At 42.9% G+C, this 22,525-nt stretch overlaps 1 protein-coding gene across 1 annotated transcript in view; it reads left to right on the top strand.

Annotated features, from left to right (window-relative positions):
• LRP2 (LDL receptor related protein 2) overlaps positions 1-20,385 on the top strand; it is a 197,517-nt gene extending 177,132 nt beyond the window's left edge. The window contains exons 66-79 of the mRNA XM_036858038.1: positions 444-587; positions 2,332-2,497; positions 4,506-4,634; positions 5,701-5,921; positions 6,707-6,883; positions 9,781-9,900; positions 11,475-11,565; positions 12,263-12,330; positions 12,525-12,642; positions 13,148-13,277; positions 14,308-14,415; positions 16,320-16,427; positions 19,552-19,623; positions 19,801-20,385. Coding sequence (XP_036713933.1) covers positions 444-587; positions 2,332-2,497; positions 4,506-4,634; positions 5,701-5,921; positions 6,707-6,883; positions 9,781-9,900; positions 11,475-11,565; positions 12,263-12,330; positions 12,525-12,642; positions 13,148-13,277; positions 14,308-14,415; positions 16,320-16,427; positions 19,552-19,623; positions 19,801-19,962 — 1,814 coding nt within the window. The 3' untranslated portion in view covers positions 19,963-20,385. The remainder of the gene's footprint in view (positions 1-443; positions 588-2,331; positions 2,498-4,505; positions 4,635-5,700; positions 5,922-6,706; positions 6,884-9,780; positions 9,901-11,474; positions 11,566-12,262; positions 12,331-12,524; positions 12,643-13,147; positions 13,278-14,307; positions 14,416-16,319; positions 16,428-19,551; positions 19,624-19,800) is intronic.
• The last annotated feature ends 2,140 nt before the right edge of the window (positions 20,386-22,525 follow it).

The following is a 22,525-nucleotide window of genomic DNA, read 5'->3' as shown; positions in this document are numbered from 1 at the left end:
TGGGAAATGAGGACTTCCGGGTAAACTTTTAGTATGACTCCACATATTGTATTTCTTCTGTGAGACTGAATGTCTACAATCTTGTCTGTTTTACTGTCAGTGAAAAACAAATCAGTGAAAAAGAAGTAGCTATCCAGGGGTCTCAGTCTTGGCTTAGCTTTAAACTGTTGCCCAAAGATAAGGAACTGATAATATCCCTAACAGAAATGTTAGCTTTCTACCTGAAATGGAGACAAGGATGTCGACAGTCACAGATTTTGCAACCCAGTTGATGGTCTGCTCTATTCACTAACAGAGATCAATTTTTAGAAAAATTCGTTTTTGTTTTGTTTTGTTTTGTTTTTTAAGGGCAGGGAGGATATCTGCTGTTTTATATCCTACTGTTATAAACACAAGTTCAGGTAGCATTCAAACAGATTAATCAGCCCTTCATTTGTTTACAGGTAACCCTCCTTTGCTGCTACTGCCCGAAAACGTGCGAATTCGAAAATACAATCTCTCATCTGAGAAGTTCTCAGAGTACCTTGAAGACCAGGAACGCATTCAGGCTATGGATTACGATTGGGATCCAGAGGGCACAGGCCTCAGTGAGTATGAACTGTGGCCTCGGTCACTGATAGCCGTTGAATACATTGAATTATAAAGCGTTGAACTTTGGGGAATTTATTTCTAATGAGTGAATGTTGTTGCCTGAGTGGAAGGGGATGCTCCTCCCGCCCAGCGTGCTCCAGACAATTTAGCTGTGGCCGTGCGTCCCAGCCAGTGTTTCCCACCTTCTCGCTGAACCTTCTCCCATTTCTGGGGACTGTCCTTTCAGGATCACCTCATGTCCCTTGGTTTACTATCTCCTTGTCTTTGCCCTTGCCAAGACCGTTCTTCCCCACTGTTGTACGCTTGGAAAATTTCTACTCAAAGACCCAGTTCAAAGTCACCTCCCCTCTGATGTCTTTGATAATCCCTCCTGGCACAGTTCTGTGAGCCTGTAGCATTTTATACACGCTTCTACTAAAGCACATGTTATGTTGAGTTATAGCTAATTGTCCACGTATTTCTCTCCCTACGTCTTAACTGTGTGCTCTTTGGAGACAGAGATTGAATCGAATTCATCTCTACATGCCTGCCATCTGACCCAGCATCTAGTACAGTGTGTGTGGTGGGTGCTCAATGAAGGAAGAATGAGTGATGCTTACTGTGGAGTCTCTCATGGCTCTGTATGGCGTGTGGGAGACGGTAGTGGGGCAGGAAAACTTGTGCTCTATGCCTGTCTCCCTCATCTACTAGCTTTATGACCTTAAATAATTGTAACAATTCTCTGGATCTCCATTTCTTATCTGTAAAATAAAAGCAGTAATCTTGTTCGGCCTGCCTCCCTCTGAGAGTTGTTTTGAAAACCAAGTGAGATGACAGATATGAAAATGCTTTGCAAACAAACTATGTAAGATTTATTGCAGTTGTGTTTTCACATTTCATTATACAATACAGTGAACTTTTCAAGAATGGTTCAGGGACTTCCCTGGCGGTCCAGTGGTTAAGACTTCGCTTTCCAGTGGAGGGGGTGTGGGTTTGATCCCTGGTCAGGGAGCTAAGATCCCACATGCCTCGCAGCCAAAAAACCAAAACGTAAAACAGAAGCAGTATCATAATAAATTCAGTAAAGACTTTAAAAATGGCCCACATCAAAAAAAGTCTTAAAAAATAAAAAAAAGAATGGTTCATACCTAGGAAAGTATGTGCTTTGAAAGTCAGTCTTCCTATACTTTTTTTTTTTAACATCTTTATTGGAGTATAATTGCTTTACAATGTTGTGTTAGTTTCTGCTGTATAGCAAAGTGAATTAGCTATATGTATACATATATTCCCATATCCCCTCCCTCTTGCGTCTCCTTCTTCCTATGCTTTTTAAAATGCCTGCTGTCCAATATCCTTTAGTCTATACATAAAATAAGACTTCTCATCTACACAGCTCCTTTATTGCTAGTATGCACTCAAACTCTTAACAATTTGCCCCTGGTTTATCTATATGTTCTGTTTTGGAAACTAGAACGTGATCCTAATGGGGGTAAATAGGCTGAAATATATTTTAATGGATTACCTTCAAATAGAGAGGACTAAGTATCAATAAGTTATCAATGGAAGCATTTGTAGCTAATAGCTCAAGTATGATAGATTTTGAGGTTTGATCATACTGGTTGAATTGAATTATTAGTATTATAGGAACACCGAAGAGGTAGAGGTGTCAATGAATGAACAGTACTTCACCTGATTAGACCCAGTTCCTCCCTTACCTGGTGTTCCTAACAGGAAACTGACCTGTGTGTCTTGCCTCCGCAGGTGTTGTATATTACACTGTGCTAGGGCACGGCTCTAATTTTGGTGCTATCAAACGTGCCTACATCCCCAACTTTGAATCTGGCAACAATAATCCCGTGAAGGAAGTTAACCTGGATCTGAAATACATAGTGCAGCCAGATGGATTAGCAGTGGACTGGGTTGGAAGGTAAGTTTAGCTTCATTCTCCTCTTGCCTATTCTATTTTCCTGGCCAGAGCTCCCCTCTGCTCACCATGGCACATGAGTTAAACTGGCCCCAATTATGGGCACACTCAGCCTCAGGGGCAGCTGGGTGATGCCTGGGCTTCCTGTAGCCTCAGCAACTACCTCTGCTTCCCCATTGTGTCATATAAACATCATCACTTCCTATATTCTATGTGTGCCATGAAAACTTTGGGAAAGCCCCAGGGTCAAGATTTTATATTTTATCTAGGAGAGCATTCTTGCCAACAGAGTTCTGGATTCCAAAATGAACTTTCAATATGGCAGTGCTGTTCATTTTGTGAAGAAATGGGACAGCCTTACATTCTACCAGCAAAGCAGTTGAGATGAAACATGTTCCTTTATGGTATTATTTTGAGGAGGAACAATCCACATGTTGTGTTTTTGGGAGGCTATGTTGTCTGAACAGATTGGAAATTTGACTTCCCTGTTTAATCTTTGGGTTTGAGTTAATAGAGCTGTTAGCTTCGATCTGCTCTTCTACACCTTCTAGAACTTCAGGGACCAGAGCCAGACATTTTGGACGATACCTAAATAAGAACCTTGAGTAGGTTTGTCATCAGATACATGCATGAGAGGCAAACTGATGTGGAAGAATTAATAAGCTCCTTCTTCAAGGAAGAGCCTTGGGTTGGAATGACGTTTGTGGGAAAGTGATTACATTACAATCAGAATTCAACCATTTGTAGAACCTCTTATGTCCTTGAAATGAACTAATAAAGGAAAATGTTTGCTGCACTCTGGGAGAACAGAGAATCCTTTGTAGTGTTAATTAATTTTCACCTTTTCACTCACTTGTCTGGTGCTCTTGGAAGACTTGAGCATCTCTGCAGAAGTTAGGTAGGTCCCACTGTGCCTGCAGCATAACAGGAGACTCATTTCAGCAACTGCTGTCAGGAAACAAGACCTCAGAGAGTCATGAACTGGAAACTCTAGACTTTAGCACTTCCTTCTTCAAACCAACCGGGCAATGGCAGATCTGTCTTCTTTTTCTTTTTAAATTAATTAATTAATTAATTAATTAATTTATGGCTGTGTTGGCTCTTTGTTGCTGCGAGCGGGCTTTCTCTAGTTGCAGCGAGCGGGGGCTACTCTTCGTTGGCAGTGCACGGGCTTCTCATTGCAGTCACTTCTCTTGTTGCGGAACAGGGGCTGTAGGCGTGCGGGCTTCAGTAGTTGTGGCTCACGGACTTCAGTAGTTGTGGCTCGCGGACTCTAGAGCACAGGCTCAGTAGTTGTGGCACACGGGCTTAGTTGCTCCATGGCATGTGGGATCTTCCCAGACCAGGGCTCGAACCCATGTCCCCGGCATTGGCAGGCGGATTCTTAACCACTGCGCCACCAGAGAAGTCCCAAGATCTGTCTTCTTGTTTGAAGTTTTACCTCTTTCTCAGCCTTAATGAATGAGTAAATTTAAGCAACTACTGGAACTCTTTCTGCTTGTAAGAGACTGAGACCTGAAGCCTTAGGGATGGAATAAGGGCAGGATGGCTTTTCTGAGTTTGTTACTTTGAATGGCTATTTCCACTCATCCTTGGAGCTGATGCCAGATTCCTAGTGATTCCAATTGGCTCTTGGCTGAGGAGGAAGCCAACTCGCAGGCAGTCAGAATGAAAGGCCAACAGTGCCTCACAACTCCTATCTAGAAGCAATTGTCTCATAATAATGCCGGATGTGAGGTTCATCATCATTACCAATCCTGGCTGATACAGCTGCTTTCGGTGAATATCCCCTTCATCCGACACCCCATCACTTGTAACTTTCTACAGATGTCCCCTTGGCTGAAGAGATTGGGGCATTCCTGAGAGAGGGAGGCTGTGCTCTCATCACTGGTGTCTGAGTAGCTGTCTTGTTGGCCAGAACTTCCAAACTAAATGCTCTCATCTTCACACCTCTTCCCCAGAAGTCCAGTCTAGACTTTTCAATTGTTTAACTTTGTCTCTCTAAATTCAGGCATATTTACTGGTCAGATGCCAGGAGTCAACGGATCGAGGTGGCTGAACTTGATGGAAGGTACAGAAAGTGGCTGATTTCCGCTCAACTGGACCAACCAGCTGCAATAGTTGTGAATCCCAAACTAGGGTAAGTCCTTGAAGGAGTCCTTAATGTTCTAGATATTTGCCACTGGATTCTCAAAAAAATTATATCTTCGATTATTTTTTCCTAATTGTACCGAAATTGTCCTTGGACTTTTTTGAGTGGCACCTATGACTATTTTCAAGAATTATACTATGCCCTAAAGATCACTTAGGACAAAACAGGCTTCAGAAGATGGACACTGTATCAGGGGAAGGCCTCTGGCCACACTTTTTCCACAGCCCAGTTTGTCTAAAACCCACACATTTCTCAACAGAATTTAAGGACTGAGCAACACCTGATGATTGGTTTAGACTAGACATTGCAAAGAGGTGGCTGATGGGCTAAATATGGCCCATACACTTATTGGACTTGAACTTCACAGAGCTTTAAGTTTTTTGCTTTTTTTTTTGTAAACTTAGTAGATAACATTTAAATTAAAAATAAATATTTGTATTTTTGGCTTGAAAAATCAGAAGAACTGGTAAAGTTAGGTAGGTATGCCTTCCTTGATGTGGTATTGCCTAGAACTCTTAGACAGGGCTTTGCTTGATGCGGTGTTTGCCCATCACTCTACATTCATAACTGCCCTGTTCCACCCATTTATCTTGCCTGCCTGATCCTTTCTAGGTGTTTAAAGGGTACAGTCCCTGGTCTACTCAGTTCTTCTACAATTAAGTATTAATTGCATGCAAAGTAATACCTTTTCAAAGAGTTAGAATGTAAGCTCCATGAGGGAAGGAATCTGTTTTGTTCTCTGATACATTCCAAACACAGGATAGTGGCTTCTCACACAGCGGGCATTCAAGAAATATTTTTTGAAGAATGAACAGCTTTTGTGATTATATATTTTAAAAGGTCTGGATATATATCTTTGGACAGGGCTGGCCAGCTTCTATTGGGAAAGTGCAGTTCTCAGGAAGGATAGATCACAGATGCACAGGCTCCCCCCTTTCTCTCCCTGTCTTGTGTAAAGTATAAAAATAGCATCATTTAGGACCCAAGCCTCTTTGAAAACCAGTTGATTTCTCCACTAGATGAAATGCTGCCATGAGGAAACCTTCTGTTACAGGTTTATGTACTGGACTGACTGGGGCAAAGAACCTAAAATCGAGTCTGCTTGGATGGATGGGCAGCGTCGGAAAGTCCTGGTTCAGGAGGACCTCGGTTGGCCAACCGGCCTTTGTATAGATTATGTGAATGGTGACCGGATCTACTGGAGTGACCTCAAGGAGGATGTTATTGAAACCATCAAATATGATGGGACTGATAGGAGAATTGTTGCAATTGCAGGTTAGAAATTTCACTTAGAATTTCATATATTAAATAATTAATGTATTTCCAGTCTCTTTGCCCATTTTCGTAAGGAGGAACCCTAATCTTAGGAGATGCTTTTTATAGTTTCTTAGATACCACTCTGCCCAGCTCCCAGCTGCTGATTTAAATGCAAATGAATCTATTAGCAATTATTAAGTCCTTTTTGTCCTTTTTGTAGAATTAAAAAAAAACTGCTGTCAGCAGCAGATGTTGAAATAACCGTTTCTTGTTAGGTTGCTCTGATAGAGATGGCCATCATGTGTTCCAATGGTAATCCGTGTCTAACCACTTCTAGGTACATTAGTTTTTAATGTGCTAGATTGCTTTTTACGCACAACTGGAAACATCTAGGAGAGAAGCATTTTGTTTTCTTATCTAGACTCTACAGAACTGCAACAATCCAGCACGTAACAGGTTTTTCTGATAAGTGGTGTCTTATGTTCACAGAAAAAAAAGATCTCTGCCATACAGATTGTTTTCTAAAAATAAAATAAAATCAGCAACTTGAAAGTGAGCGAGTCCCCTATAATTGGTGTCAGTCAGTAGGCACTGATCTATTTTAATTTCTGTCATCTTGATCTCCTGGTGCAGCACACTTTCATGGTCGTGTGTACAGAGAGTCTGCCTGAATGTTGCTGGAATTTTAAGGTGTTGCCTAAGAGATTGATCCAAGCAGTTTGACTTCTGACATAGAAGTGGGGCTCAGGTATCTTCTTTTCAGTAACCTTGTTTTGTTTTGCTTTTCCCCTGTGGGTGAACAGCAATGACCCCTTATAGTCTGGACATCTTCGAGAGCCAGTTATACTGGACATCTAAGGATAAGGGAGAAGTATGGATCCAAGATAAATTTGGGCGAGACAAGAAGGAGAAATTGCTGATAGTGAACCCTTGGCTCACTCAAGTTCGAATCTTCCATCAATGGAGATATAATCAGTCAGGTAGTCACCAACCTTATTTCAAATTAATGGCTATAGTTTTTTTGGAAAATGGTGGTGGATAACAATAGGCTGATCTCCCTGTGCCTGAAACATGTGTGTGTGTGTGTGTGTGTGTCTGTGTGTATTTTAACCGTTTTGACCAAAGAAGATAAAATTGGAGGTCGAATGAAATGATGCACACCACCAGCAGATATGGAGTAAAAATACTTCAGTCCTTGTTGCTGCTTGGAGTTGTGGGGTTGTACTCTTAGGCCACAGAATCCAGTAGGTGTCAGACCCCCTGCTAAATGTGAGTTGGGTTGACAAGTCACGTAATAGGCTTCGTGGACATCGGAAGTCTTACCCACTCTAGCAATTGCAAGGCCAGGCTAGTCAAGTCATCCTGAGCTATGCGAGCCTTAGCTTAAAGCTTAAAGGATGTGTTTCTGCATCCTCCCTTCTTTCTCATTTTCTGAGTTCTGGGTCCTGCTTCTTCAGGTTACCTGTGTTCTAATTCATCCTTCATCATTGTGTGGAGTAACGTGAAAGGGAAAGGACATTTTTTTTTCCTGTGGGCACATTTTTATTCACTGATGTCTTTAATGATTTTTATTTCAGATATAGGTAATTAATTATATATCAAAATATTCTGTCAAATCTTTTTTTTGGAAATATCTTCCTTTTTTTAAAATTAATTTTTATTGGAGTATGGTTGCCTTACAATGTCGTGTTAGCTTCCACTGCACAACAAAATGAATCAGCCATCCTCATACGGATATCCCCTCCCTTTTGGACTTCCTTCCCATTTAGGTTACCACAGTGCATTAGGTAGAGTTCCCTGTGCTATATAGTATGTTCCCATCAGTTGTCTATTTTATAGAGTATCAATAATGTATAGTGGGGAAAGGACATTTTTGAAGTGAGGAAAGGAAATAGACTTTTATTAAGTTCTATATGTCAGATTCTCTCTTCAGGATTAACCCAGACATCTGCTCCTTCAATTAATCTTCTCCCAAACTTATAAAGAGGTTTAATTCTCATCTCACAAATAAGGAAACTGACAATAGGAAAGATTTAGTAACTGGTGCACCCAAGTCACACAACCAGCGGATAAGCTTTAAACCCAGAAATGGTTTTTAAACTCAATGCCATTCACCCCAAAGCTCAGCACCTTTCTGTTCTGGTCCAGCTATCAGTGTACCCAATTCCAGATTGCATTCTGTGGCTGTGTGGCCTTTGACAAGTCACCTCCCTTCTGATCCCTGCATGTGAAACAGATGTGGAGCCTGAGGTCCCCCTGAGTTCTCTGATACTCTGAGAGCCTGAATCAGTCTTGACAAATTGAAGTGCAGAACGGAGGCTCCCAGGAGATTACACTGGCGGCAAATGCCTTTTCTAGGGATTAGCCCCCTTGTGTTGCTGGTAGTGATTACCCTTCTCCAGACCTTCTCCAGAACATTCCAGATCCCACTGATACAATAGCTCTTGTGTCCTAAATGCTCCTGCAGCTCTTATGTTTGGCAGTTTCAAGGGCAGGAAGGGAGAGCCCAGGATACCTGCGGAGCCCCCTCCAGCCCCTGTACAGAGGACGGCCCAGGAGTCAGGCAGAGGAAAATCTGGAGACTTTCCCTGAAAAGCATCTCAGCCAGCTGATACGCTGAGCCTCCTTTGCAAAGTGTTGATTGATGAGTAGGCCAGAGACTCAGCCCAACTGTGCCAGATTAGCATTTACTCTGGACCAATAGCTCTCCAATTTTAGCACGTGTCAGAAACGTCTAGAGAGCTGTTGAACACGCCTTGCTGGGTCCCACCTGAGGGGTTTCTGACTAAATATGCCTGAGGTGGCCTAAGAATTTGCATTTCTGACAAGTTCCCAGGGGATGCTGATGTTGCTGGGTCAGGAACAACATTGTGAGAATCCCTGCTCTACTCAAAGTGTGGGCCATGGACCAGGAGCATTGGTGTAATATGGGGGCTGGTTGGAAGCTCAGACTCTCAGGCCCCATCCCAGCCCTCTTGAATCTGATTCCACAGGTTATTTGTACGACATTAAAATTTGAAAGCTGTGCTCTAGAGAGCTGAAGGAATGGTCATGGGCCAGGTTTTGAGTGAGGCTTTTTACAGCCATGCCTCGTCCATGGTCACGTTTTTGCATGACAGAGAATCAGGATTATAGAATGTTAGTCTGAGAAGGAATTTAGAGACGACCTAATCCTTGGATAAATCATAATATATGCTAAGCTAGTGTTCAGAAGACTCTAGAATTACCTGAGGCGCTTTTAATGGTAATACTTGAGTTCCATCCCAGAGCGATTTAAATCTGGATTTCTGTGACAGAGCATCAATCATTGTGAATAGCTCCCAGGTGATTCTGATAATCATAGCTCTAAATTCCCTAATCTTGCAAATAATGAAAGTGAAGCCCAGAAGAAAGTTCTCTGTGGAGAGCAGGGGTGGAAATCACATCCAGTGTATGCTTTGGCTGGGCCACACTTTATGATCTATCCAAATTTGGGTGATGACAAGTCTTGATATAATAATGGGGTCTTACTGACCTTTTAGAAATATCTCAAATTGCTTAGTGCTGATTGGTTTTTGAGGTCATGCAGTGAACCAGACAGACACCTACCTTCCAAACCTGCCAGAGCAACAGGGGAGATAAATGACGCCAGAAGAAAATGTGAGGGGTACAGAAGTGGGATGGAGGGCACGGGGTGGGACTGTGCCACTTTGGTGGGGTGGCAGGGGAAGGTAGTGTAAATGAGGGTTGAGTTGCCAGGTGGCACGTGGCTTAAAGGTGTTGGGATGCTGCCTGGGCCCTGATGTCACCTGGCCACAGCTCAGTGGATGGGCATGTCCTTGGTTGGGATATTCGTTCCCTCCTCAGAAACTAACCACTGTTCTCTTCTGCTTTCCAGTGCCCAACCGCTGTAAAAAGGTCTGCAGCCACCTTTGCCTTCTGAGACCTGAGGGATACACCTGTGCCTGTCCCCAAGGCTCCAAATTTATAGAAGGGAGCGTCACTGAGTGTGATGCAGGTAGGGACACTGCCTGGGCAGCCATGGGGGCCTGGGAGAGCTCCTTTGCCTTCGTTAGTAGGTCCCCTTACCCGTGCTTCACCTTTTTCAGGAGCATGAAGAATCCCTGTTTACTGGTCTCTTGCAGAATAGAGTGGGGATGGCTAGAAAGAGGGATGGGAGATGTGGAAAATATGAACAGAGCTGAGTGGGACTTAAGGGGCCAAAACAGATCTTGTGTTCCAATGATTTCTGAGAATTATTTGCCAAAATCTGCAGAGATTTAGATCCAGTGCCCCTAGATCGACTGTTGTGTTGTCTATAAAGACATTTTGAAGAGTGAGTTTTCTATAAGGCCTCTTCCTCCTTTCTCCACCCCATACTGGATCCCAATCGCCCCAGAATCTATTCAGTCTTAACGAGAGCTCCTCAAGGTGGAGAGCCAGGCTCCTGAGGTGGGACGGGGGCGCTTATCCAGTACGGAGGGGAGGCCTAGAGGAGGTTCACTGGTTTTCCCACGTGCTCATTTCAAAGTTTGGACAACTGAAAAAGTGCCACGTTTTAAAATGTACCTTATGCTCTTGGGAGATGGAAGCTGGAAGTAAGTAAGTAAGTAAGCAGTGGTTTAATTCTCGTCCCAAATGCTATAGATGATCTATTCTTGGCAAGACCTTTCTTCAGTGACTCTTTTAAATTAAGGAGTTAATAAGCCATAGGGAGTAACTAGTTAGTGTCCCTAACTAGTATCCAGTGCTTGATAAGGATGTTAGAAAATCATCCTGCTGTTCACTAGCGGCCCATTTTATGGCTCACGTCCTTGGGCCCCTCCCCCTGCTTTAGCTGATGGGGAAATGAAGAGGCGTAACCATGTTCTGCCACCAGGGGGCGCAAGCGGTTAAACAAGGCCCCTCCTGTTGACTTCCCAACCAGGCTGAAAAGTTGGCAGGTTTAGAGCATGAACTCAGCAAGTAAAAAATGCCCCCTCCCCTTCCCCTATCCCCACTCTTATCCCAATGCTACTGGGGAAATATTGGCAAGATTACAATCTTTAGCAAGGGCAATTTTGAAGGTCTTAAAAAATGAGGAGATCTCCAACCAGCTGTCCATTAAGCGTCTATTTATCTGTCTACGTGTCCGTTTATTGATGAACGGATTGCTGATGCTTCGGAGCCTTTAGTGGAAGTTTCGGGGTGTGCCTAAGTTGAATTCTTGATTTCAACTGGGTTCAAAGAGAAGAATTCTGAAAACTTCAAAAGAAAATGTCAATGTCCTAAGAGATTTCCTTTACCACAATGTCCTTTTTAACTATTAGTATATATTCTGGAGTCTAGCATCTCACCACTGTTTTGGGAGGGGGAAATGCTATAAACTGCCTTTTTTTTTCCCTACCAAATGTATGTTACTCCCCAAGACCTTATTGATAAAGAAATTCATCTGACTTAAGGGGAAGGTGACATTTAAAAGGGAGACTAATTAGCTGCCCCATCACATGGGCTCCCCACTCCAGCCCTGGGCTGAAGCAGGTTTGCATGGTGGGGGGTGGGGGTCTGCTGAGTGCGACTGACTAACACCTGCGTGGCTTTCCCTTTCTGCAGCGATCGAAAGTCCTATCATCATGCCCCATCCATGCAGGTGTATGAATGGAGGAAACTGCTATTTTGACGAGAATGACCTCCCCAAATGCAAGTAAGTCTGAATGCTGTAGGTCTTGCATCTTCTGGGGGGAATTTGAGACCTCAAAGTAGCCAGAAAAACAAGTACAAGAACCTTGCCAGTTCGCTAATTTTCACATCATAACCAGCTTGCCCTCCAATGGGGGAGTCCACAGAGAACTAAGGCAGTGCTTCTCAAAGTATAATGTGTGTTAGAATCACCTGGGGCTCTGGAAAAAATGCCCATCTCATTTACAGGGACTCTGCATTTCTGACAAGCTCCCGGGAGATGCCACAGAACTGTGGGCCACGCTTTGGGGAGCAAGGAGTTAGAGAAGTGACAACCCCATTTTCCTACTCACCTCAGATTGCTAATTATAATTGGATTGTGGGAGAGCAGCTGTCAGCAGAGCTGTTACAGTGCTAGGTGCTCACAAGGAGCAGAGCCTGGGCTAAAGATTTGGAGAGCAGAGAATTATCAAGAAAGCTCTTAACGTGGAGCAAGATGATATTTAACGAAAACATGTCAAAGGAAAGAACACAATGAAGGTTTCCAGTTCCACTCTCCAAGGAGGAATTCCATAGATTAGAGAAGACACCAATAGGTTTATTTGTTGAGGCTGATTCTGTAGATGCCACAGGTATTCCCTCAAAAGTGACTTTCCACAGTCAGATTACAATCAGAGACTAAGAAATCAACAGCTTGTGAATGATTCTTCTTTTCCTTTCAGATGTCCTAGTACCTACGTGGGGGAATATTGTGAAATAGGGCTTTCAAAAGGCATTCCTCCCGGAACAAGTAAGTTTTAAGAATACAAGGGACATGGGAATGCATCATGGTAACTAAATTGAGTGTTGTCTATATTCTATTTAACTCAGTTTTTGAAGAATGAATGGTTCTAGCCTCTAGCCCCCAGTCCCTATTGCTAAGACTACTGGCTCTTTTCCTTCTCCTCATGTTCATATGTTTGCTTCCTCTTCCCTCTTTGACAGCAGCGGCCGTGCTATTGACAATCATCCTGATCATCATAATTGGAGCTTTAGCGACTTTAGGATTTTTCCACTATAGGAAAACTGGCTCCCTTTTGCCTTCTCTGCCCAAGCTGTCAAGGTCAGTTTCATTAGGTGGGATACTGATTTTAGAAGTCTGTGTGATCTGTAACCACGTAAATAACTTAGTTTTTCTTTTAAGTTAAAAAAGCATCCTAGGCTGTTCACCTATTCTGCAGAAACAAAAAATACTGTACTTAAAGCAGTCACTTCAAATCACAATGTCTTAATTGATTGCTTCTCTGAAACCTGAGTACAAATCACATTTTAGAGTCAAAGGGTTGTACGTTGAGGTTACACTGGAGAACAGTGTCGGCTGTTTGAGGGACCAGGCTTTCTTTCTTTCTTTTCTGCCCAGCTGATCCTCTCCTGGATCTCAATCATTTGGGAATGTGCTCGAACATTTCCAGGTCACTAAGGGAATTTGTTCCCATACATGATGTGTAAATTCGAAGCGGGAATCGAGCCTTTCGTTTAAGGAAGAGCTAGGAAAAGGTACAAAGAAAGAATCCTATTGCAAAAGATTGTTTTTTAAAAATAATAAGATACTGATTACTTCTTTTCAGCTTAAGCAGTCTTAGCAAATCCTCTGAAAATGGAAATGGGGTGACCTTCAGATCAGGGGATGATGTTAACATGGATATTGGAGTATCTGGTTTGGGGCCCGAGTCTGCTATTGACAGATCAATGGCGATGGTGAGTTTGGTTTCAAAGTGACTATTTGAAGGTTATCATTTTTACTGTTTTATCAAAGAAACGCTTTTTATAAAGAATAAAATTCACCTAGAAAAAAATGAAATACAGTATGCCCCCTCACTATACAAAGTTAGGAAACATTAGGTTTGTTGTAGAAATGTGTCTAAAAACATTAGTAATGAAATTGAAATTAACCCCTGATCTAAGCCACACGGTTGAACTGGAATCATGAACAGTTTTAAGTTTAATTGGAGTCTTAAACAATCTATGTTTTTTGGGAAGCAGGGGAGAGGGACCATGATATTCTGTTTTTATTCGATGACTTGTTGTATGTTTAAAGGAAGAGGCAGGGAAATAACATGTTGCCTAGTCTCATATATTTTCCCACCAGTGTGTAGTGTTGGGATAAACAGTGGTTTTAGAGTCACTGGTTGGTTCAGATCACAACTCTGCCACCTGCTAAGTATGTAATAGTAGGGATGGAGCTTGATCACTCTGTCTCCATCTGTAAAATAATCCCTCCTGTGAGGACCAAATACTATATGAACGTACTAGTATCCACTATGAAGTCTACCCTCAGTGTTGGGAAATCATTCCCAGTATTCTGCCTGCCCCCCCCCCCAATCTTTCCTTTTTGTTCCTGCCTAAAAATACAATATTATCCCTCCTGTCTTCTTTCCCCCTCTCCCTCTTCTCTTTGCTCCTTTCCCACCCCCCCACCCTTTTCTCTATGTCCAAAGCCAATCCCCAAGTGAGTTATTTGCCTTAAGGAGCCATAGAGAACTCGGATAAGGGGAGAGGGTTTTTGTTCTCCTGCCCTGAGGAGTTAGTGCATTTACGTTACTTTACATAACGATTTGCCTCATGGAGGCCTTGTGCCTCCGTTGGCTTTTGTTGGGGAGGTGGGGGGCAAGTTCTTTTTGGGTCAGTTTGACGTAGCACCTAGCGTACCTCCAGGTGTGAGGAGCACATCCTCCTCTGTGTACGAATCAGATCAGCACAGTATGATCTTTATTCTTCCCTCCATCAGAGTGAACATTTTGCCATGGACCTGGGGAAGCCGCCCATAATATTTGAAAACCCAACATACACCTCCAGGGACACTGCCGTCAAAGTGGCTCAGCCAACAGCAACCCCGGTGAGAAATCACAGTCCTTGTTGTCAGGATTGGCTGTTGCTGGATCTTGTTCTTTGGAATAATGTGCCTTTAGGGTCCTCCCAACCTTCCCTCCATGGAAGGAAGCACACTGGTCGCTTCCTCAGCTTCACTCCCTGCAGTAACAGGACTGACCCAAGGACAGAAGGCCTGAAAACAATCAGAATCCTGGGTTTTGGCAGCCATTCTGGGGGTGCCGACCAAGAGCCTTTTCATCTTGAGTGGTCAGAGCAAGCGGTCTGAGTGCATATTCAGAGGCTCGGCAAACACTGTGCCTGACACACACATACGGGCTCTCCATAAATATCTGTGAACTGAATGAGTGGATGGTCGTCAGGTCATTATGCAGAGGTTTGGGGTACTGGGCACACTCTCTGGGTTCTGACTGGTATCACAAGGGTGTGATTTGAGGTGACCTCCCTGCTTGCCCTTGCCATACTTTTCTGGAAAGTACAAAGGTCTTCGAAGTTGATAGGCAGATACATAAATTTCCTTTGATGAGGCCCTATTACTCACTCATCTTTAAGAGGAACAGGGAGATGAGATAGACGTATGGATGAAGGAACAGAACTCTTCATTAGGTCTGGATCTGTAGCCCCAGCGCCACTCCAGTGCCTGTCAACTGTTAGTTAGCCTGTCTTTCCTTTGTCAAAACAGCTAGGGCCTTGGCAAAATACAGTTTCACTGGTAACACCTAAACTTCTTTTGAACTCACAAGGTATAGTACATTTTAATGTAAGACAGAAATGTTTATTTTATGAATAGCTTTCTTAAGATCAGCAATGTTTGAATCTTGAAAGCATTTTGCCTGATCCTTTAATATCCAGATAGCAAAACTTTAATCACATGATAAAATAGATTTTTGGCATTTTCCCTTGAAATAAAACGAAGCCATGTTTACCAATACATTCCCAAGTTTGAGAAGAAATAAAGGGGTGAATGTAAAAATATAGGAAAAGGGGTGAATTTCTACCCTGTAATTTATTAATTATATATCCATGGTAATTTGTGCTTTAAGAGGGAACCCCGGAATCACATGAGTGTTACAGAAAATATCTAGAGGGGTATTAATGTCATTATGCCTCTTGTTTTAAAAATTCAACCTCTTTGGGCTTCCCTGGTGGCACAGTGGTTGAGAATCTGCCTGCCAATGCAGGGGACACGGGTTTGAGCCCTGGTCTGGGAAGATCCCACATGCCGCGGAGCAACTGGGCCCGTGAGCCACAGCTACTGAGCCTACGCGTCTGGAGCCTGTGCTCCGCAACAAGAGAGGCCGCGATAGTGAGAGGCCCACGCACCGCGATGAAGAGTGGCCCCCGCTTGTCACAACTAGAGAAAGCCCTTGCACAGAAACGAAGACCCAACACAGCCATAAATAAATAAATAAACAAATACTAAAAAAAAAAAAAATTCAACCTCTTTTAAGCAGTCCTCTGAAATTAATAATTTTATTCTAAATATCCAAACGTAAAAGTCTCAGTTCACCAATGCAGTTGGAAATAATTCATACTGTTCTATTAGGATTTGGCTGCCAATATACAACCAGAGTATCCTTTATCCAAAACTATGGTCAACAGTGGGGAGTAAGGGGCCCTAGAGAACATCGTAGAAGTTGCTATTACTACATGAGAGTGTGACCAGTGATGGGTGTATTTGCCTCCCAAGAGTAAGGCATCAGATAGACAACTTAGTAGTTGGTGCTCCTGATTTTGGGGAGACGAGAGTGGTGTTTATTCCTGGACCACAGGGTTCATCTCATATAATAAAAATGATGCCTGATCATGTTTGTGGGAGAGCAAGGTGATAAACAGAACCAAAGAGCTGGTAAGAAACTTTATAGCAAAAATTCTTTCAAAACTGAATAATGGCCTTCAATATGCACACAGGTAACTGAATCTGGAAATGTGTATAACGAAAACTATGGAAGTCCCATAAACCCTGCTGAATTAGCTCCAGACACAAAGCCAACTTCCCCAAGTGCTGATGAAACTCAGGTAACAGTGACTGACTACCGACATGATATGGGATTTGGAATTGCTGGGTTTATTAATCCTAGGCAAACTAGAGAGACCCTGATAGGCTCACAGAGCCCAAGATGTATAGGCAGTTAGTAAAGATAATTTTATCATAAACTGAAAAACTTTCCACTGAGTAAAGCTACATTCTAACACTGAGTTGGTAATGATGTTCCTTGTGACATGGGAGGTAAAGCAGAAAAGAAGGGCAGCAGACTTCTGGACCCAGCCTCTTCAAATCAGAGGCGTTTAATTTGAGATAACAACTTAGTATGAATAAAGACCTCACTGTGTCAGTGATGTGTATAGAGGACCTTTTCCTTTCCCGTGCAATACAATTTTTCTAGTGTATATCTTTGTTCCCTTAATAATGTATGTTGTTTTTGGCTCTACTCTTGTTACCAACATTCACCACTAGATGGCACTAATTTACACTCTTCATCTATCCATCTGTCCATCTTCCATCTAACCATCCAGCGAACGTTACTGCCCTCAATGTGCCAGGCACAGTGTTTAATACAGAAGATTAAAAGAAAAAAAGACCACTAGATGGAGCTTCTCTATCTTGTCTGCAGGCCCTTTGAAATTTGTAAACTATGTTGTCTACAGAGAGAAATTCAATAAATAAACTTGATACAAAACTTAATATTAATGGATAATATATCATTAGTTTTAACAGACACATAGGAAGCTATCTCAGATATAGCTGTTTGATTCTGGGCAACTGTTTTACCTCTGAGCACTAGAGTCTTAATGTTTCTCAATGGGGGCACTATTGGCTTATTGGGAGGGGCAGTTCTTTTTGGTACAAAACTATCCTATACATTGCAGGCCATTTTAGTATTCCTAGCCCCTGTCCACTAAGTGCCAGTAGTGTTTTACCCAATGCATTATGATCCCAGAAATCACTCCCTCCCCCGCCCCTGGCCCCCAAACATGCTCTCCCAGTTGAGAACAATAGGATCTGGAATGTCTCAGTTTTAAGGTTCTATGACTTCTGTGAAGTAATATAAAGAAACAAAAGCCCAGGGGTAGTTAGAAATCTTAACACTTTTTACAATCCCTATTCTCAAATTGCATAATCTATAAACAAAATTGGTATCTGCAAAGTCATGTTGGATTTTCAGCACCTCACAGATTGGTTCCTGTTCTGCTTATTTGCGTCAAAATGAAAGTTGAACTAAATTGATGCTGATGAGGAGAGCTTATAACAAAGGTCACCTTGTCCACCTTTTCGTATTCCATTTACTAATTCCTTCTCACACACACACACTCACACACACACACACGAATGTTGTCTTAGAAAGGAATTTCCAGTTTCATATTTTGCATATTTCATATTTTCAAGGGACTGAATTTTTTTTCTTTAAGCTACATTGAAAAGTTTATTTCGAACACTGATTTTCCACAGACACCAGAATACTTGAATGTCACATATTTGGTTCCCCAAGTCTGACTCAACTCCACAGCAGTGCCAGATCTATTTTATATTCTCAACATCTTTTCTCAGTCCATTTCCAGTCTAGTGATCTTCCCTAGGCAGAGTTCTCTCACAGCTGAGCAGGAAGGGAAGTGTGATGGAGATGCTGCAACCTCTGACCTGCACATCAGTCATCAGAAACACTGAGAGAGTCTTTCAAGTGAGAGCGAATGTTTACCAATTATAGTCCTTTCCTTTCTCATCTCCATCTTTGCAGTACATTGGATCTTCTTCTTTTTTTTTAATCAGTTGAGGCTGAGACCCTCTAAGGTCTGTCCTCCATGGTACATCCAGGGATTTTTCTATGACCTTTGCCTTCTGGGAACTGAGAGAACAGCCAGGGAGGCTTAAAGCAGTAGAAGCCTTTGGTTAGGATGACCCTAGGTTGACCTAATATGCCAGAGGGGCTCACAGGTTTCTCTTTCATCAATAAATCTGCTCAAAGGACTCAAAGAACATGAAGTCCTGTGACTTAGTCCTGTCATTTTCAAAAGTCGTGTCGACATGCATTGGATTTCCCAAGGAGACGACAATGAAAATCACCCTCACTTCTCTTGTTAGTAGTTACTCAGCTCCATGTAGCCATTCCATACCGAAGCAATGAGTTTTAGCTTTCCCTATTGAAGTGTAGGTTTCCAGAGGCCGGGCTCTGACCTGAGTGTCTCCATCTTGCCCTCGTGCCGAGTAGGTGCTCACTTAAATGTGGGTGAATGGCCTCTTCTACTTCTCCTGTATTCACATGCTCCCCACTCCTTCACATGTTGACCCCCTACTTTCACAGAGCAAGAGACAATCCATAAAGCACGTGGGCTACCTTAGCCCTGTGGAAGGAGGCTGTTTCCTCATCCCCTGTTCTCTTGTCTCCTTACATCCGGCAGCAGGGCCGTGGCCAGCACTGCTGCCATGGGCAGCTTTTCAGCCAGACAGGGGCCACTCACCATAGACTGGGGTGATTTCTCTTTGGGTTCTTCAGTTTTGAGACCTCCGTATCCTGGAGGCCCTGCCTACTCCTCTATCTACAATTTAGTTAAATGAGTTTGCTGTGACTGCCTTTCCTCCTCTGCAAAAGAGCATCTACCTCACAGAGTCCTTGGGAAGATTACATCAGAAACTTGTAAAGCTCTTGGAATAGTCCCCGACACATAGTAAGCACTCAATAAATGTTAGTTGTTTTTGTTGCCATTATTATTATTGATTACAGGAGGAAATGACGAAGCGAGACAGAACATGTTTGAGTTGACCAAGGATCAAGACATCGTTTTAGGAAATGAGAGTTACAGTCTGGCTTGTTGCTTAAATTTTCAGGCACCCCCTGAAGAAATCTCTTGCCTGGCTCTGTCAAAGCTTCTAGATACTCTGGGCACAGATTCTGTAAACTGTACACTTCAGATCAAGGAATTTTTTTGAAATTATTAGATAAAAAGAGCCCAAAGAGTTTCAGTTACTGTTCAGGGCCCAGGCGAGGAAGAATTGAACAATTTACTACATGGGCCAGGTCACGTGGTCCCAGGTCCCAGGTTGCTTTCTCCCTCTGTAAGAAGAAATTTTAAAACCTAAGCAGAAGGAAGAAACCCACCAAAAAATACCATTACTGAAGGTTTTCTGTTTCCTCTTTTCACTTAGGCAACAAAGTGGAATATCTTCAAACGAAAACCGAAACAAAATGCCAACTTTGAAAATCCATTCTATTCCGAGGTAATTTTTAACAATTTTTCTCAGCCCAGGCATTCTTTCCTGGTATTAACTTGCTAAATCAGGCATACACTCAGATGATTCTGAGCAAATTGGCCAAGATTTGTCTTCTTCACACAAAACCGTCTCCCATCGCGTCGGGGGAATAAATGGCTGATTCCTGTTTCTTTGTGGTCTTAGATGGAGAGTGAACCAAAGGTTGGTGCTGCTGTGACCCCACCTCCATCACCTTCTCCCCCTGATAAGATTTCTTGGAAAAAAGGCCCAAGTCCAACCTACAGTGCAACAGAAGACACATTTAAAGACACCGCAAATCTCGTTAGAGAAGACTCTGAGGCGTAGCTGTGCCAGCTATTTAGGGAATAATTAGAAACACACTTTTGCACATGTATTTTTTACAAACAGATGAAAAAAATTAACGTTCAGTACTTTATTGAAAAAACATTTTTTCCCCTGTACTCCTGTAGTTGGAAATATTTGTGGAAACAATACCTTGTGTGTCTTTTTTATTCATCTCATATTTTTACAAATAATTATCACAATGTACTATATGTATATCTTTGCACTGAAGCTATCTGAAGGTAATGCTATAAATATATTGTATATTTGTAAATTTTGGAAAGATTATCACATCATTAAATTTGCTAATGAGAGTATCTGCTGAATTGGTTGGTGATCATTACATTAAATGATCCATTGGGACTTCCCTGGTGGCACAGTGGTTGAGAATCCGCCTGCCAATGCAGGGGACATGGGTTCGAGCCCTGGTCCAGGAAGATCCCACATGCCGCGGAGCAACTAAGCCCGTGCGCCACAACTACTGAACCCACGCGCCTAGAGCCCGTGCTCTGCAACGGGAGAGGCCACCGCAATGAGAAATCGGTGCACTGCAATGAAGAGTAGCCCCTGCTCGCCACGACTAGAGAAAGCCCGCGCACAGCAACGAAGACCCAACGCAGCCAAAAATATAATTACTTAATTAATTAAAAAAAAGAAAATGATCCATTGAAGAAAGGAATTGACTTGGGGCCTTTAGCCATGTCAGAAGAGGAGGCACCACTCATAGTCCCTATAGAATTATCAAGGAAGGGAATCCAGGCCACTCCTGGGTCCGTTTTCACACATCAGCACTTAATGTTCAGCATTACATGTAACCTGATGAATAGCGTAATGATAGCGATGCAGATAACGCAGTAGGTAGAAAAACAATCCAGTCCCACCCTTCTGCGTGTTTGCGTTGTCTAACCAGAACACTGTCTCCTGTGTGTTATCTTGCTCACTGCCGAGTCAACACTTTTATTTTAATGTCTGAGAACGTCCCATGTCATTAAGTGTAAGTGTCCTGCAAAGAGTTTGTATCTAATCACGTGAACTTTCATTTGATGGACCATAGGGTGATTGACACCCTTGCCTGGCATCTCAGGTGGTCACCTACCCTAGAAACTGGAGCTCAGGAGCTGAATTAACTGAAAGCAAATCTGTGTCTTCATAAAGGATGGTGCAAATCAAATACCGGTTAAGCAAAGCCTCAGCTGGGTTTGTGTTTTCTGTGTGTGAAAATTTCCTTATGATGACTATTTATTTCCTCAGTTGAACATGAATAGAAAGGGAAACCGTTCTTATTGAGCCTTTTTTAGGTCCTTGGCAAAATCGTACATTTTGAGGAGCCTAGCCCTCCTCTTGAATAGCGGCTGTAGTCTCCACAGCGGGAACCGTGGCAGGAATACGCAGTTTCCACACTAAGTAGGTAGGATTCCTGGCTCTCTGTGCTAATATGGCACATTTTTAAAACAACGAATGAATGAGTGTATGAATGGATGGGTGGATCAATGAAACATGTACTACTGATGATTTTATTCCCGAGTTCTCAAAATATTTTTTGCTCATATTTTGAGTGCTTATTGTAAATTACTTTGACATGTATTTTGATTAGAAAGCAAATGGAAATGATGCTGCTGAAAAATTTCTAATAAATGTGTATTTTATCAGACTTGTTCTGTGTGCTTCATAAGCCCGGGTCATGAATCAGTTGTATTTTGCTGTGCAGAGAGCTTGGGGCTTTGAGTGCTAGGCAGCTGGGGAACCAGGAATGCCCAGGGTTCAGGGAGTGGAGAAGGAGGAGGAGGAATCCACAGCTCACGCAGCCCTGACAGGCCTGGCGGGGTGACCTCAGGAGAGTAAACTGTAGGTTTCTGGGACTTCCCTGGCGGTCCAGTGGTTGAGACTTCACCTTCCAACGCAGGGGGTGCGGGTTCAATCCCTGGTTGGTGAGCTGAGGCCAAAAAATCAAAAACCATAAAACAGAAGCAATACTGTAACAAATTCAATAAAGACTTTTAAAAATGGTCCACATCAAAAAAATCTTAAAAAAAGAAAAAAAACTAGGTTTCCACCTGAACTCTGGTCGGGCGGCCCCCTTAATTGCCTTTCAGAGCCATCCATTTCCCCCTGCCTTTTTCCTTCCTCACACCCTAGGCCCCCAGCCAGTTTCCCATTTCGGATCTAACTGTGATGGGAGAGCAGCGAGTACGGTCACAGCTGGAGAGGGTTTTGTTCAGCCTGGGATTCGGGCTCCAGTGGGGTGTGTGAGATGTATCAGTCCACAAAGTGTGAAGTCAGAGTAAAAGGGAGCTCAAAACTGGTTGTGATTTCCAGCTTTGATATTTGTCTCAGGCCTTAAGCGCAATAAGAAATTATTCTGGGGAATTTAAAAAACGAGAATTAGTTCCCTGCTTAGCTTCATTTGTGGGTCTCCCCCGAAAGGAATCAGAAAGCCTGCTGCTGCGTTTCTGTTCTCTCCCGTGTGAGCTGGCACTTGCGGGTCAGAGCGTCAGTGGGAGGGTTGCGCCTCCCTGGTCGGCTCTTCCAGCCCAGGTCCTGCCCCTGCTTTACTCTCTCCAGTCGG

The sequence above is a fragment of the Balaenoptera musculus genome, chromosome 7 (genome assembly GCF_009873245.2).
Source record: "Balaenoptera musculus isolate JJ_BM4_2016_0621 chromosome 7, mBalMus1.pri.v3, whole genome shotgun sequence".
In the NCBI taxonomy this organism is placed as follows: domain Eukaryota; kingdom Metazoa; phylum Chordata; class Mammalia; order Artiodactyla; family Balaenopteridae; genus Balaenoptera; species Balaenoptera musculus.
The sequence above is the reverse complement of the archived record's forward strand: the minus strand, read 5'-3'. Positions and strand labels throughout refer to the sequence as shown.